Raw genomic sequence first — 14,438 nt, forward strand, 5'->3', positions numbered from 1 at the left:
CATGGGAAATTAATTCCCGTATGACAACCAAACGAGGCCTAACTATTACTCCGTAGTATTTATAAAATAACACACTAATATTATAAAAAAAGCAAAAAAAAAAAAAAAAAAAAAACAGCAAATATGGAAATGTTGACTCCCTTACTCTCGTCATTTCCCTTCCCCACCAGTCCACCACCATCCTTGTCCCAGCCGACAACCACACCAACTACTCCAGCCTACAGCCGTTCGCACCACCTCACTCCAGTCGTATTCCAGCCGACAACCCGAGTCGATCCCAAACGCACCATCCTATCATCGCACCACTGTCACCGCACCACCCTCATCGCACCATCTTCACCGCATACTGTAAACATAAATTTAGAAGATCTTGATTGCAGTGATAATTACAGATGAGTACTTACGTGGAGTAGTCATTAGATCTGATAAGGAGATTCCTTGAAATCAACAAGAAGATAAACTCCAATCTTTTGCCTTCTCCTGCCTTCCTTATTCTCTAATTCTCTTCTTGTGTGTTTCTCTTAATGAATATGAATTAGGTTAAAACCACAAACAGGTGTAGCTTTTATTATATAGGTGGCAGGAGGGGCATAATTAGATAAGTGGGCCTAATATGTTAATGGCCTGTAAACATTAACCGTAATCCACTTAGTCTATTACTCCGACTAAAAACCCGAAACATCATATTTAGCTATTATCTATTAGAGGATCGACGTCGTAATTAGGTCCACATAATAGAGAATTAATATGATAATTCTTACATTCTACCACTTGGACCATATTACTGACCAAAACATAATGTCACGTGCAAACAGAGTCATAAGTCGCGCAGAAAACTAAATGAATACATAATGGGTTTATCTTAATTACCCTGATCATTCCGAACAACTGGTTGAGTCATGGCGGAAACACTACTATACAAGAGAAGTGGTCCTTCCATGTACTACGGACCAATCATTTAGAATAATCAGTCTCTACAAGGAGCAAACATAATCCCCGATAATGTCCTTGAGGAAAAGGACTGATTATGTTAATCGTGCAATAATAATGTATACAATAACAATAATACGATACAAAAAATCGTTCGGAAACCATCATCATAAGAAAACATAAGTTGATTAATAAAAACATAAGTGTCATCATTACAAAACACTAGCATGATCCAAACACAAACGAAAAGCCTTAATGATTATCCTCTAGACCCATATCAGTAGCATGCTTTAAAAATGTCTTTGGAGGTAACCCCTTAGTTAAAGGATCTGCTATATTGGCACTAGTCGTGATGTGCTCAATTGACACAGTGTTTTTCCGAACTTTCTCCTTAACTGATAGGTATTTCATTTCCATGTGTTTTATACCTTTAGAATACTTATCATTCTTCGAAAAGAAGACAGTTGCGACATTATCACAGTAAATTTTCAGCGGCCTTGCAACAGAATTCATAATGCTAATCCTTGAAAGAAAGTTCCGCAACCATAAAGCTTGAATAGTAGCCTCAAAGCACGCTACAAATTCAGCTTCCATAGTGGATGAGGCAATAATTGTCTGTTTAGCACTCTTCCAGGAGATTGCCCCCCAGCTAAAGCAAACACATAACCAAAGGTGCTTTTCCTTGAGTCCACACATCCTCCAAAATCTGAGTCAAGATATCCAATAACCTTAAGTCGATCAAGTATGTCTATAAGTGAGCATTTTGTCCCTTGTTCCCTTTAAGTACCTTAAAACTTTCTTAGCCGCACTCCAATGACCCATTCCAGATTGGACCGATATCGACCCAACATACCCATCGCAAAACTTATGTCGGGTCTTGTACAGACTGCGCATACATTAAGCTTCCAACTAGAGATGCATAAGGAAAGTTTTTCATGGCATTTCGTTCTAGTTCAGTCTTAGGACACATACTTAAGTCGAACTTATCCTCTTCTCGAATAGGAACATCATTGGGATTACATTTTACCATGTTAAATCTTTCTAAGACCTTCATGATATAGGCTTTCTGAGACAACCCTAATGTCCTTTGTGATCTGTCTCGAGATATTTCCACCCCGATCACATAGGACGCCTCTCCCATATCTTTCATCTCAAAGTTGCTTGATAGGAAATCTTTAGTTTGATGTAATAGTCCCAAATCACCGCATGCGATGAGTATATCATCGACATATAAGACCAAAAATGCAAACTTACTCCCACTGATCTTCAGGTATATACACCGATCAAGTGTTTTCTTGAAACCCAAAGGAGGTGATGGTATTATGGAACTTAATATACCATTGCCGAGAAGCTTGCTTAAGCCCATAATAAATGGACTTCTTTAATATACAGACTTTGTCCTCTTTGTCATCAATAATGAAGCCTTCAGGCTGAGCCATATAGACTTCTTCTTCCAAACTCCCATTCAAGAATGTCGTTTTCACATCCATTTGATGTAGCTCTAAGTCAAAATGAGCTACTAAAGCTAAAATGATCCGTAAAGAATCCTTCTTAGAAACTGGAGAGAAGGTTTCATTATAATCAATGTCTTCTTTCTGATTAAAGCCTTTTGCTACCAGTCTGGCTTTATGTCGTTCAATATTACCTAAGGAGTCGCGCTTGATCTTAAAGACCCACTTGGTGAACTGACCTTATGACCTCTCGGTAAATTGACCAACTCCGGACCTCATTCTTAGCCATAGACTCCATCTCTTATTTCATGGCATTAATCCATTTATCTAATCATCACTATTCATAGCTTGTGAAAACGTAACCGGATCATTATCCACACTAATGTCAAATTCACATTGATATACTTCATAGTCATCTGAAATAGCTAGCCTTCTAGGTCTTGTGGACCTTCTTAATGTTATTTTGGTCTTTGTATCAACAACCTCGATGAGCGATGTTATCATTCGGGAGTGGAGGATCATCAACATTAGGTTCCACAATATTGACTGAGTCAACATTATCATTATGTGGAACTTCATCAATTGAAATTGGGGGCAAAGGAACTGGAATTGCCATCCTAACCTCATTGACGACGACATCCCTTACCTGATCACTCCCACTAACTTCGCCATTCTCAAGGAATTTGGCATTTCCGGTTTCAACAATTCTTGTCTTGTGTGTAGGACAGTAAAACCTATACCCTTTGGACTTTTCTGGATAGCCGATAAAAAAACCACTAATGGTTCTAGGATCAAGCTTCCTTTCATGTGGATTATAAATGCGTGCCTCTGCTGGGCATCCCCATACATGTAAGTGTTGAAGACTCGGTTTCAACCGTTCCACGTTCAAATGGTGTCTTTGAAATCGCTTTATCGGGAACCCGATTTCCAACATACACAGCAGTCATAAGGGCATGCATCCACAACTTCATGGGTAGATTGGTATTACTCATCATTGTCCTCATGACCTCTAATAGGGTTCGATTACGCCTCTCAAAGAACACCATTCATCCATGGAGAACCAGGAGTTGTGTCGAGGGACAATACCCAAACTTTCAAGGAGTTTTGCAAAAGGACCAGGATGTTGTCCCGATTCATCATATTTGCCATAATATTCACCACCCCTATCCGACCTTACGATTTTCACTTTCTTTCCCAATTGCCTTTCCACCTCCTTAATGTAAACCTCTAAAGCGTTTCGATTGAGATTTTTCATGCAAAAGGTAAAGATAACAATAATGTGAATAATCATCAATAAAGGTGATGAAATATTTCTCTCCGCTCATGGAGGGAACATCAAATGGACCACATATGTACGTATGTATAATTTCTAAAAGAGCGAGTGCTTCTTGTGGACCCTTTCTTGGTGTGTTTGGTTGCTTACCCTTAATGCATTCCACACACGTCCCAAAATCCGTAAAATCAAGAGAAGGTAGTATATTGTCTTTAACCAATATGCTCATTCTTTCTCTTGAAATATGGGCCAAACGTTTATGCCACAAGAAGGAGGAACTTTCATTAGACCTTCCACGTTTCGAACTAACATTATTATGCAGAGAAACATTATGAGAAACACAAAAAGATTTGAAAACAATTTATCTAAATAAATTCGATACAATCCGTTTTCCAAAATTCTAGAACCAACAAAAATATTGTCTCGAAACATCTTTGAAACAACCTTGTCCAAAACTTAATTTAAACCATCATTATCTAACTTAGAAACTGAAATTAAATTGCGTCCGAAGGAGGGAACATAAAGGGTATCCTCCAACTTCAACTTAAATCCAGTGCTTAATTCCAAGCTAAACCTTCCAATGGCTTCTACGGAGGCTTTATCTTTATTCCCCATGTATAAGGAGGCCTCATTTGGATTTATGGTTCTTGTCGTAAGGAATCCCGCAAAGAATTCAAACATGTACATTAGAGCCTGAATCTAGCCACCATGTATTATAAGGAACTTCAACATAATTTGATTCGAAACATACTAAAGCCAAAGGCTTACCCTTCTTTTCGAACCAATTCTTACGCTTTATGCGGTCATTCGAAAGTGCCAGGTTTCTTACGGAAAAAACAACTTTCCGCTTCTTAATATCCTTCTTTATGCCAGATCCAGACAGCTTATCAGAAGGGCCAGACTTCATGCCCTTTCTGTTTCCAAACTTACCCTTAGATTTCCCGCTTACATGATGCACATGATGTGCCTGGGATAAGCCATTACTCTTACTTGAGGCATCGCCTCATCTTTCGTTTGATTCTTCTTTCCGAACCAGTTTATTGGTCAATTCATTAACACTCCAAATTTCCTTAACAGTGTTGTAATGAAGATGGAAAGCATCAAACTTATCGGCAAAGAGTTGATGATAAACTGGGCGAGGAACGGATCCTCAACTTTCATGCCCATTTTTCCCAACTTAGTCGCCAGATTCGTCATGTGTAACACATACCGTCGCATGGTGGTTACACTCTCATTATACTTAGCAAAGTGGTAAGTTCGGACATAAGCCTTCCAGCCTACCGCTTTATCGGTAGTCCGAAAGCGTTCCTTAATGATTTCCATGTACTTACCGGGCCGTGTTACACCTGTCTCCGAAATGGAAGACTTAATGTTTGGTGCAAAGTGGTAAGACGCAAAAACTTTAGGCAAAGACTATCGATTTCTTCCACCAGTTATACTCTTCAAGTACTTCTTTACTCGCATCAGAAGCTGGTTCAGCTGAAGCTGACCCAGTAAGCACTTGATCGAGTTCAAGGATCCCTAAATAGAACTCGAGATACTCTTTCCATTCTGAGTAATTAGTACCATCAAGTTGTGGAACAAACTTGGACACACGATTATTGAGAGAGCTTTGCAACGGCATCGCATTATGAACAATGCTCAAAACATTAGGCTTTGAGTTTAACACACAATAGCAATTATGACTAAGACTTGAAACTTAAATGAGTAACTCATAAACATTTATCGTGCAAGTATAGTATCGTGGACAACCTACACATGCTTAATTACATAATAGAGTATACTCTCCTTAATGAGTGTTTCACTTTAATGTCGGTCAGTTACCTGTGGGTAAAACCTTAATACAAGTTACTTTACTCTCCTTAATGGGTGTTTTACTTTAATGTCAGGTTACCTGTGGGTAAAACCTTAATACAAGTTACTTTACCCCATTAGATGCTTAGTCGGAAATTCACTACATAATTTGAGTCTATTGTGGCGAACCTCAACCTAATGTGAATGTTCAATATGATTCCATTATGAGATTTGATCGCGTACGAGATGAAATCACTGTGGTGAATTTCAACTTGTCATAATGCGAAAGTCTTTTACATTCGATATCAAATGATATATTTACACAAATAATATGTAGGCTTACAACAACAATATGATAATTATATTAACTTATGTACTTAATAACATAAATATCACACGAGCATTCATAATCAAACATAAGGTATCGTAAACTATAATGCGAGAAGGAACGTATTCATGCTTAAGAGCTTCGATCGAGTGAAACATTAGCTCGATCGAGAACTATTATGAATAAAACAAAAAATCATAATTTTTAACCAAAAACGTCCTGAAACTCAATGAAGACGTCAGAATTAGGCTTAAAAACGCTAACCCTGCTATGCAGTCTGGTTTAGAACGCCGTTTACACTCGAAAAACATTATTATAACATCAAAATCCGACACTCAAAACTGATGAACAGTAACTTTCTGTGTGAACAGTGCTCGTGAATAGTGATGTCGGTGAACAGTGTAAATGTGCGATTAAGAACCATAAACAATAAAATACAAACATCATACGAATTTAAATAATTCGATTAGGACATCATAAGAATTGAAATAATTCAATTAGGGCAGCGGAAACAATCATAATCAAACGAGTAAACAATCAACCATGAATGAAAATAATATCATAATTAAACATTAATTTCATTCAAAAGACATAATTGAAACATTAATCAGAACTATAACTGCAATCACAATCTTGCTCTGATACCACATGTAAACATAAATTTAGAGGATCTTGATTGCAGTGATAATTACAGATGAGTACTTACGTGGAGTAGTCATTAGATCTGATAAGGAGATTCCTTGAAATCAACAAGAAGATAAACTCCAATCTTTTGCCTTCTCTTGCCTTCCTTATTCTCTAATTCTCTTCTTGTGTGTTTCTCTTAATGAATATGAATTAGGTTAAAACCACAAACAGGTGTAACTTTTATTATATAGGTGGCAGGAGGGGCATAATTAGATAAGTGGGCCTAATATGTTAATGGCCTGTAAACATTAACCGTAATCCACTTAGTCTATTACTCCGACTAAAAACCCGAAACATCATATTTAGCTATTATCTATTAGAGTGACTGACGTCAGTAATTAGGTCCACATAATAGAGAATTAATATGATAATTCTTACACATACCACCCTCACCGCACCACCCCCTAGCCACTGCGCACTCCCAAAGCATCCGTCAACCACCTTAACCACCGTGCTTTTCATCACTCATAAACCCTAATTAATAATAATTGCTAAGCATATTAATTTCACTAAAAATTAAACTTAATAATCCTGGTATTAATAATTGTTATTATAATCCGTTGCTTAAGTTTTTAGGAAAATTAGATTCGAGTTTAGGGAAAGACGAATAAACAAGAGTTGATTTGATTATGATTAAGAAAAATGGTATGATATGGAAACTTTATGAAAAAATGTATGCAAAAGAGTAGAAGCCGTATGTGAAAAATTAATTCCGTTTTTTAATAGGTGAAAGGATATATTAAACCCAACATATTTTTAGAATAACCCCGATAATTAGGCTCAACTTCTAGCTTGGAGTGAATTAGGCGGGGAAAAACTTTAGCTTTTTTATTCTCTTTAGTTAATGGGAGAAGGAGATTATATAGTTTTGGTTAAAATTTTACTCGACACTTTATATTTCTATCTAGGTTGGCGTTTTAAATATTCCCTCCTATCCTCATTAACCTTCCTTATTTTTTTTTTCCGTCAATTTAATTAACCTTCCCTATTTCTATTTATGAAAAGTTTTGTGTGGTCCAAATTTAATTATATGTGGGAAAACAGTGTGTTTACTTTAGGTTTGTGTCAAAAGGAAATGAGAAGGTTATTAAGGATAGGAGATATAATGGGATATTCTACATGGTACCCCTCAATTTTTCGACTTTCTACATGGTACCCCTACACCTTTTAAAATATACATGGTACTCCTAATTATTGTCATTATCACTAAGTGTACCCTTAAACTTTATTTTTCATCAATTAAACTCAGTTTTAAGCATTAGGTAATGACTTGGACGCGTAACCAAACTTGTCATTTATTATCTCATGACATAAGGACTATATTAGGCTTAATATACATCTCAATCCTAATATTTATTGATATATATATGGGCTAAAAAAAATTTGACGGAAAATTTATTGATTCCTTGCAAAATTATCACGTCCAAATATGGATATTGAACCTAATAGAGTCCTTATGTCATGGGATGATAAATGACAAGCTTGGTTATGCATCCAAGTAATCACTTAACACCTAAAACTGAGTTTAATTGACGGAAAATAAAGTTTAGGGGTACATTTAGTGATAATAACAACAGTTAGGGGTACCATGTATGTTTTAAAAAGTATAGGGGTACCATATAGAAAGTCGAAAAATTGAGGAATACCAGGTAGAATATCCCTATTATAATTTATGAATTTTCTTTTACATTCTCTTTAACTAGGGTGGTAGTGTTCTAAATTCCAGTACATCGGTTAACACCTTATCATTGTCTTCCATTATTAGTGTTTTCATCTTTCATAAATTTACGTTTCTTAGGTCCTTGAAAAATTGCTACAAACTCTAAAATCATCTTCATTCATGTACAACTCGAGGCCAATTTTATCACCAAAAATCATAGCAAAATTAACTTCCTGCATTTGGAGCTGAGAAAGTAATATGGGTGTATTTATTATGGGTATAAGACATTTGATTGCTTAATGTTAGAACCGCCGCCTCCACCACTCCATCATATCACATTAGCTTGATATTGTCCGTTTAGGGTCAAGTCCGCCTACCCCTACAGTACTTATGCATACTATTTTGCTACCATTTGGCAGGTAAAGACCGCAGAACCTTAGTTGAATGTATCCCTCGGTGGATGTGTGAGGAGACGTTTGAGAAGATCACAGCAATATCATTAATGTCTGGCCATGATTTTTATCGGTTGAGTGGAGTGAAGGCTCATATGCTTGAAATCTTGTTATTGAAAGGCGACGTATCCTCAACAACTCTTCCTTGTGATTTTTTTGAGGGAATGAAGAATCTCAAGGTTTTAAGTCTTTCAAATATGAACTTTAATATGGGGCTACCAGAATCAATGGGACAATTGCATCGTCTCAAAACATTGCATTTACACTACTGTAAGTTGAGGGATGTTAAATTGATTGGTAAGTTGGTAAACCTTCTTGTTTTGAGCTTGCGCGGATCAAGTTTGGAGGAGTTAGCTGTTGAAATTGGGGAATTGTACAAGCTTCGGTTGCTGGATATAGAAGGGTGCAAGGGTATGAAAAGAATACCGTCTAATATCTTATCTCGTTTATCTAATTTAGAAGGTCTTTACATGTTCAATAGTTTTGATGGTTGGGCATCCACAAATATCAAAGTTAACGGTGGAGAGGAGCCTAACCAGGCATGTGGAAGCGAGCTTGATACGTTGTCTCACTTGAATGTTCTTGAAATGGAGGTATCCAAAACTAAACAATTGAAAACCGCGAATAAAGGCCAGCTGATCGAGCAACTGGGGAAGTTCAAAATACGTGTTCGCAATTCTGACCGAAGTCATGAAGAATTACCTGTGTTCCGTTATGTTTTGGAGCTGATTGATATAAGTCCAAGTCCAAACAGCGGGTTAAGAGCGTTGCTAAAAAAAACCGAGTGTTTGGTACTAAGTGACTGTATTAGGCTCACCAAGAATGTTGTCCCTGAGTTGGACGAAGACGGTTTTAAGGACTTAAAGTATTTCAAAGTTGAAAATTGTAAGATGAAATCTGTAATAAGTTCAGATGAACAGAATGAGTCAATGGCCTTTGCAAATCTGGAGATTTTGGAGCTAATAGATATGGACTACTTAGAGATGATATGTTATGGGAAAGCTTCAGTAGGAATGTTCTCTAATCTCCGTCGCCTCTATTTAAGTAAGTTGCGCGACATGGAATGTGGGTTGTCTCTAACTTCCGCTTTACTTAACTTGAATGAGGTTTATGTTGATAGTTGTCCATCAATGAAATTTGTTGGTTACAAGGATGTAAAAACAGCAAAAAACGAGACAGAAGTAGATATGTTTCCTTGTTTGAAATCACTTCGCCTACGCCGGGTTCGTCGTCTATCCAGCTTGCTAGGACAATCAGGAAATGAGGAGTTGGCTCTCTTCAATGCAGAGGTAAGTCAGAGGAATGAAATATGCAAATTAGATCACAATTATTTTATACCAAAAAAAATATACTCCATATAAAATAAGGGATCAATGAGTGAACATAATATTTTATTGAAAAAAAAACAAGGTAACTTAATGGTAAACAAAATGTTAAATCCAACAAATAGGTCTAAAAATTTAATTCTTAATTAGATAGTTGCACTCCAGTTCTTTGTCATCTTTCAAAATCAGTATTTAGAACCAAAAATGGTACTCCGTTAACTAAAAAAGTATTTCTTATTAATGTTTAATAAGAAATGTTTAATCTATGAGATCACAATGTAAGATCTAACATGTGACCTTTTAATATGTGCCACAGAGCAAATATACACTTCTTGAGAGTTTGGAGTTGGCATTTAATAATACCATTGTGATGCTGTGGAGTCCGGCATGTTACGTTTCCGGCTTTCAGAATTTGAAGTCTTTACATATTGAAGAGTGTAGTGAGTTGCGGAGCTTAGGGTCTCCGTCTATATTTGCTGCACTTGTCAAACTTGAAGAACTGAAGATAAGAAAATGTGACAGTTTACAAGAAGTCATAAGCAAAGAGACGGACGAGGACATAATTCTTGAAAAAGCTATCAATTTTCCCAAATTGAAACATCTTTCCTTGGAAGATTCCATGGAAATTGAAAGGTTCTATAGAGGAACTTATAATCTTAAGTTCCCTAATTTGAGATCACTGTGTTTGTCAAATATGGGTAATTTCAGGAATTTTGACGGATCAGAAAACTCAAAGGTAGTTTTCTCATTAGTGGTAAATGAATGACAAAATCATATATGGTTGGTTTAGAATATATAAACTCATATTCGGTTAACTAAAAAATTATTTCTTATTAATGTGTAGATTGCATTTCCACGCCTAGAGGAACTGGACATACAGAGTGTGTCAAATGAAGTTTTGAGGCTATGGAATTGGTCTTCGTCGCGTGTGCAAGGGGAAAGTGAAAGCGGTAGCATCTCATTAAACCCTGTTCCAAACTTGCAAATATTAAGACTTGGTAATGTCCATGGGTTGGTGTCCATTCCTCAACCCGTGTCTCATAGATTGTCCCATTTGGAAGTCAATAGATTCGATAATATCAAATCCCTACTCTCAGTTTCAGCAGTAAATGGGGAGGCCTTATGCACATATTCTCAACTTCCATACTTAAAAAACCTTTCTGTTGGTTATTGTGAGTCATTGGAGCAATTGTTTGACCGCGAAGACGATGATGTTGCTATATCATTATGTGAACGTCTAATAGAGATAAAATTGCATAGTATGCCAAAATTGAAGATTTTGCCCCTGCATTTACTCAAAAGTATTCACTCCCTCTCTCTTGACCTTTTAACCTGGAAATATGTATTTTCAGCCGATCTATTCATTAAGGGTAAAGAACAACTGCAACAACTCGAAAGTCTCAAGATTGAAAAATGTGATAACTTGGAAGTAATAATCAAGGATGTGCTAGTTGGTGACGGAGAAGAAAGCGTTTATTGTTTCCCTCGCCTTAAGATCCTAAAGTTACATTCATTATTTATCACCAAGTTTGCCTCCAAACCAAACATCGGAATACAATTTCCATCACTTGAAAGTATTGAATTGTGCTATTGTTTTAGTATCGAATCATTTTGGTCAGGATCCTTTACAGCTCCAAAACTGAAAGAAGTGAAGGTAGAATGGTGTGATGATATTCAGTGTTTTCTCTCTAAAAAAAGAAATGAAGTTCGAGAACTGCCATTTTTAGAGATGGTGGAGATTAGTCATTGTCCAAGTCTATTGTCATTTTCTTCCGAGCATTTAGTTGCGCCCAAATTGCATCACGTGACTCTTGCACACTGCCCAATGAAGTGGTTTTTACGCGGAGGTCCAAAAAAAAATGATACTGTGGAATTGCCGTCTTTGGAGATTGTTTCTATTAATGGATGCTATGATATGAAATCCTTCTCATCAGGAGGAATGGAAGCTCCCAAACTATGTGAATTGGAAGTTGAGTCCAAGGACTATTCTAAGTGTGCAAATGAGGAGCTGCAAAATATGTTAGCGAACCTGTCTAACTTTTATAGGTATATCTTATCTTATTATTATTACTTGTGTAAAAACCTAATTTCAGATATTATTACGTCTCTTTCAAATTAGCTCATCTTTATCTCTTTTATTTTTAAGACTCAATTACTCACTTATAATTTTACACTTTCTCTCTAGATATAAAACGTAGAACTCACTTTTTTAGTCACATTTGTATTAAGTTGAGTCTTGCATTTTAAAGACGACCCAGCAAAAATTCTTTTACATTATCACATGTTTGATGGTAAGGCGCATGCAAAGGTCAATACAAGTCTAGAAATTTTGTTTTCCAATAAATGTGAATTTAACTCTCATGTTAATAAGCATGTTCATTTGTCTATGTTTCAAACAGCGAAGAAGAAGAAGATGACGATGATGAAGAAGATGAAGAAGAAGAAGAAGAAGAAAAAGAAGAAGAAGAAGAAGAAGAAGAAGAAGATGATGATGATGATGATGATGATGATGATGATGATGAGGAGGAGGAGGAGGAGGAGGAGGAGGAGGAGCTAGGGAAAGATGGATCCCAAGATGAAGAAAAAACTAATGGAGATGAAGAGATGGAGAAGCTACGCATTGACAAGCAAGACAAGGACAAATCCCAACAAGAACAAAGCATGGAAGGAGATGAAGAACTGAAGGAGATATGCACTGAAGTTAATGACAAATCCCAAGAAGAACAAAGCATGGAATGACTGAAGGAGATTTATCGTAGACGGGGTAAAGCAAGCCAAGGATTTTTGCATTCTGACTATTTTTGCATACTACAGGTACTGCATTGTCAGTAGTTGAGTACTTCCTTTGGATGGGTGAGGTGTTGTTACTTGCTTGTTTGCATTCTTTTCGCTTCAGTTTTTATCATCTGCTAAAGATTTTGTTAAATATGTTCATAATCTTCTTCTTTTTTAGATGGCGGGGTGTTGTTAATTGTTAGATTAAGTAATAATGTTTTCTTTTTTCAGAAAATGGGTTTGTTTTGATGCTTTAGTCTCTGCAAAAAGGCTGTCATGTTTGACGATACTGATCATGCTCCACTGCTAATCCCATTCTTGGTCTTTACTTTTCAATTGATAAAAGAATGAATTATTTCTTTGTGAATCATTGTAAACTTGATGTAAATTGTGTTGAATTATGCAGTAGATACTCTATTATTGATTGACTAACTAATGCTTTTATACTTCCTAATTTGTAGAGCCGACAGAGGTGTTGGAAGAGGATTCAGCTTGTGACGAGTACTTTTGAGGAGTCGCATAACGCCGTAGATGGTGACGGGCTTATGTCAATGGCGTCATGGCGGTGACTTGCTTTATGTTTTTATCTTGACTTTGTTTTATGGATATTTGAATCTTGTGTCGGTTGTATAATGTAATTTGAATCTTGTGGCGGTGACAACTATATTTAAGACTTCAAGACTGTAATGTTATGCACTTATGCATTTGGTTATTTCTCTTTGTAATTTGTATTTTGTGGACTATTACGTTGGTTTTTTATGTTATGTAATGGTTTGAAGGTTGGACCAATTTTATGTAATTTGAGTTTTTTTTTGGGATTGAAATCAATATTATGTGAAGTGGCTTAGAATACATGTTTGGCCATTTTTGTGAATGGGATATGGATAAAGTACAAAGATTTCGTTATGTTTTGGAGTTGAACAATGTAGATGCTTGTGGAAACAAGTTCTTAAGAGCGTTGCTAAAGAAAACTAATTGTTCGCGAGTAAGTAGTGACTCTGAAAGTCGCATCGAGAATTTTGTCCCCGAGTTGGACGGAGAAGGTTTTAAGGACTTGAACTAGAGTTGTTTATGGGTCATATTGCCCGATAATCCAATCCATCCGCTCCTTATTTTTAGTGGGCTTAGACACAAAATTTTCTGAAAAATGGGTCATGGGCTGAAAAAGCCCGACCCGATTAAGTAAATGGGCTAGACATGGACACGAGCTTTTCCAAACGGCCAACCCGCCCGGCCCACTAAAAATATAAGATAATAAATTTCCAATTTTTTGTGTGTATATCTATAAAGAGGCGGGATCTAGTTTGGTTCTTACAATGAGTTGTGAGTTTGGAAAATCTCAGCCACTAGATCGAAAGAAACCAAGGGCTGAGATCAAATGACACGTCAGAAAAATAACATAAAAAGGAAAATACAAAAAATACAAAATCAGCTGAAAAACTAAACTGAAACTTTCATTGATACGATATTTCTCTCTCTCTACATCTCTCTTCAAAATCAAAACCTAAAAAACACAAAGAGAATCGCAGGCAGTCAAATCTTCTGATCAAAAACCTAATATGATTACCGAAATCAAGCTTCAAACGAATTACAAGTAAACGTATTTTCGAAATTAATGACGAATTCGTTGATTTTTATTATATTGAATTGTTGATTCACATGCATGTTTTCTGATTAAAACAAATTAATGTAAAATTCATTGAATTTAATTGAATTGAATAGTTGATTTTACAGTTTTCAGGTATAAAAGATGGACAACGAGA

The 14,438-nt window shown here is 36.3% G+C and overlaps 1 protein-coding gene across 1 annotated transcript in view; it reads left to right on the forward strand.

The window, feature by feature from the left end:
• The window catches only part of LOC141613968 (uncharacterized), a 38,647-nt gene extending 25,167 nt beyond the window's left edge, over nt 1-13,480 (forward strand). Inside the window, exons 3-7 of the mRNA XM_074432712.1 lie at nt 8,543-9,864; nt 10,217-10,636; nt 10,745-11,946; nt 12,300-12,714; nt 13,137-13,480. Coding sequence (XP_074288813.1) covers nt 8,543-9,864; nt 10,217-10,636; nt 10,745-11,946; nt 12,300-12,639 — 3,284 coding nt within the window. The 3' untranslated portion in view covers nt 12,640-12,714; nt 13,137-13,480. The remainder of the gene's footprint in view (nt 1-8,542; nt 9,865-10,216; nt 10,637-10,744; nt 11,947-12,299; nt 12,715-13,136) is intronic.
• Nucleotides 13,481-14,438: the final 958 nt, after the last annotated feature.

Source organism: Silene latifolia, chromosome 1 (assembly GCF_048544455.1).
Source record: "Silene latifolia isolate original U9 population chromosome 1, ASM4854445v1, whole genome shotgun sequence".
Classification (NCBI taxonomy): Eukaryota; Viridiplantae; Streptophyta; class Magnoliopsida; order Caryophyllales; family Caryophyllaceae; genus Silene; species Silene latifolia.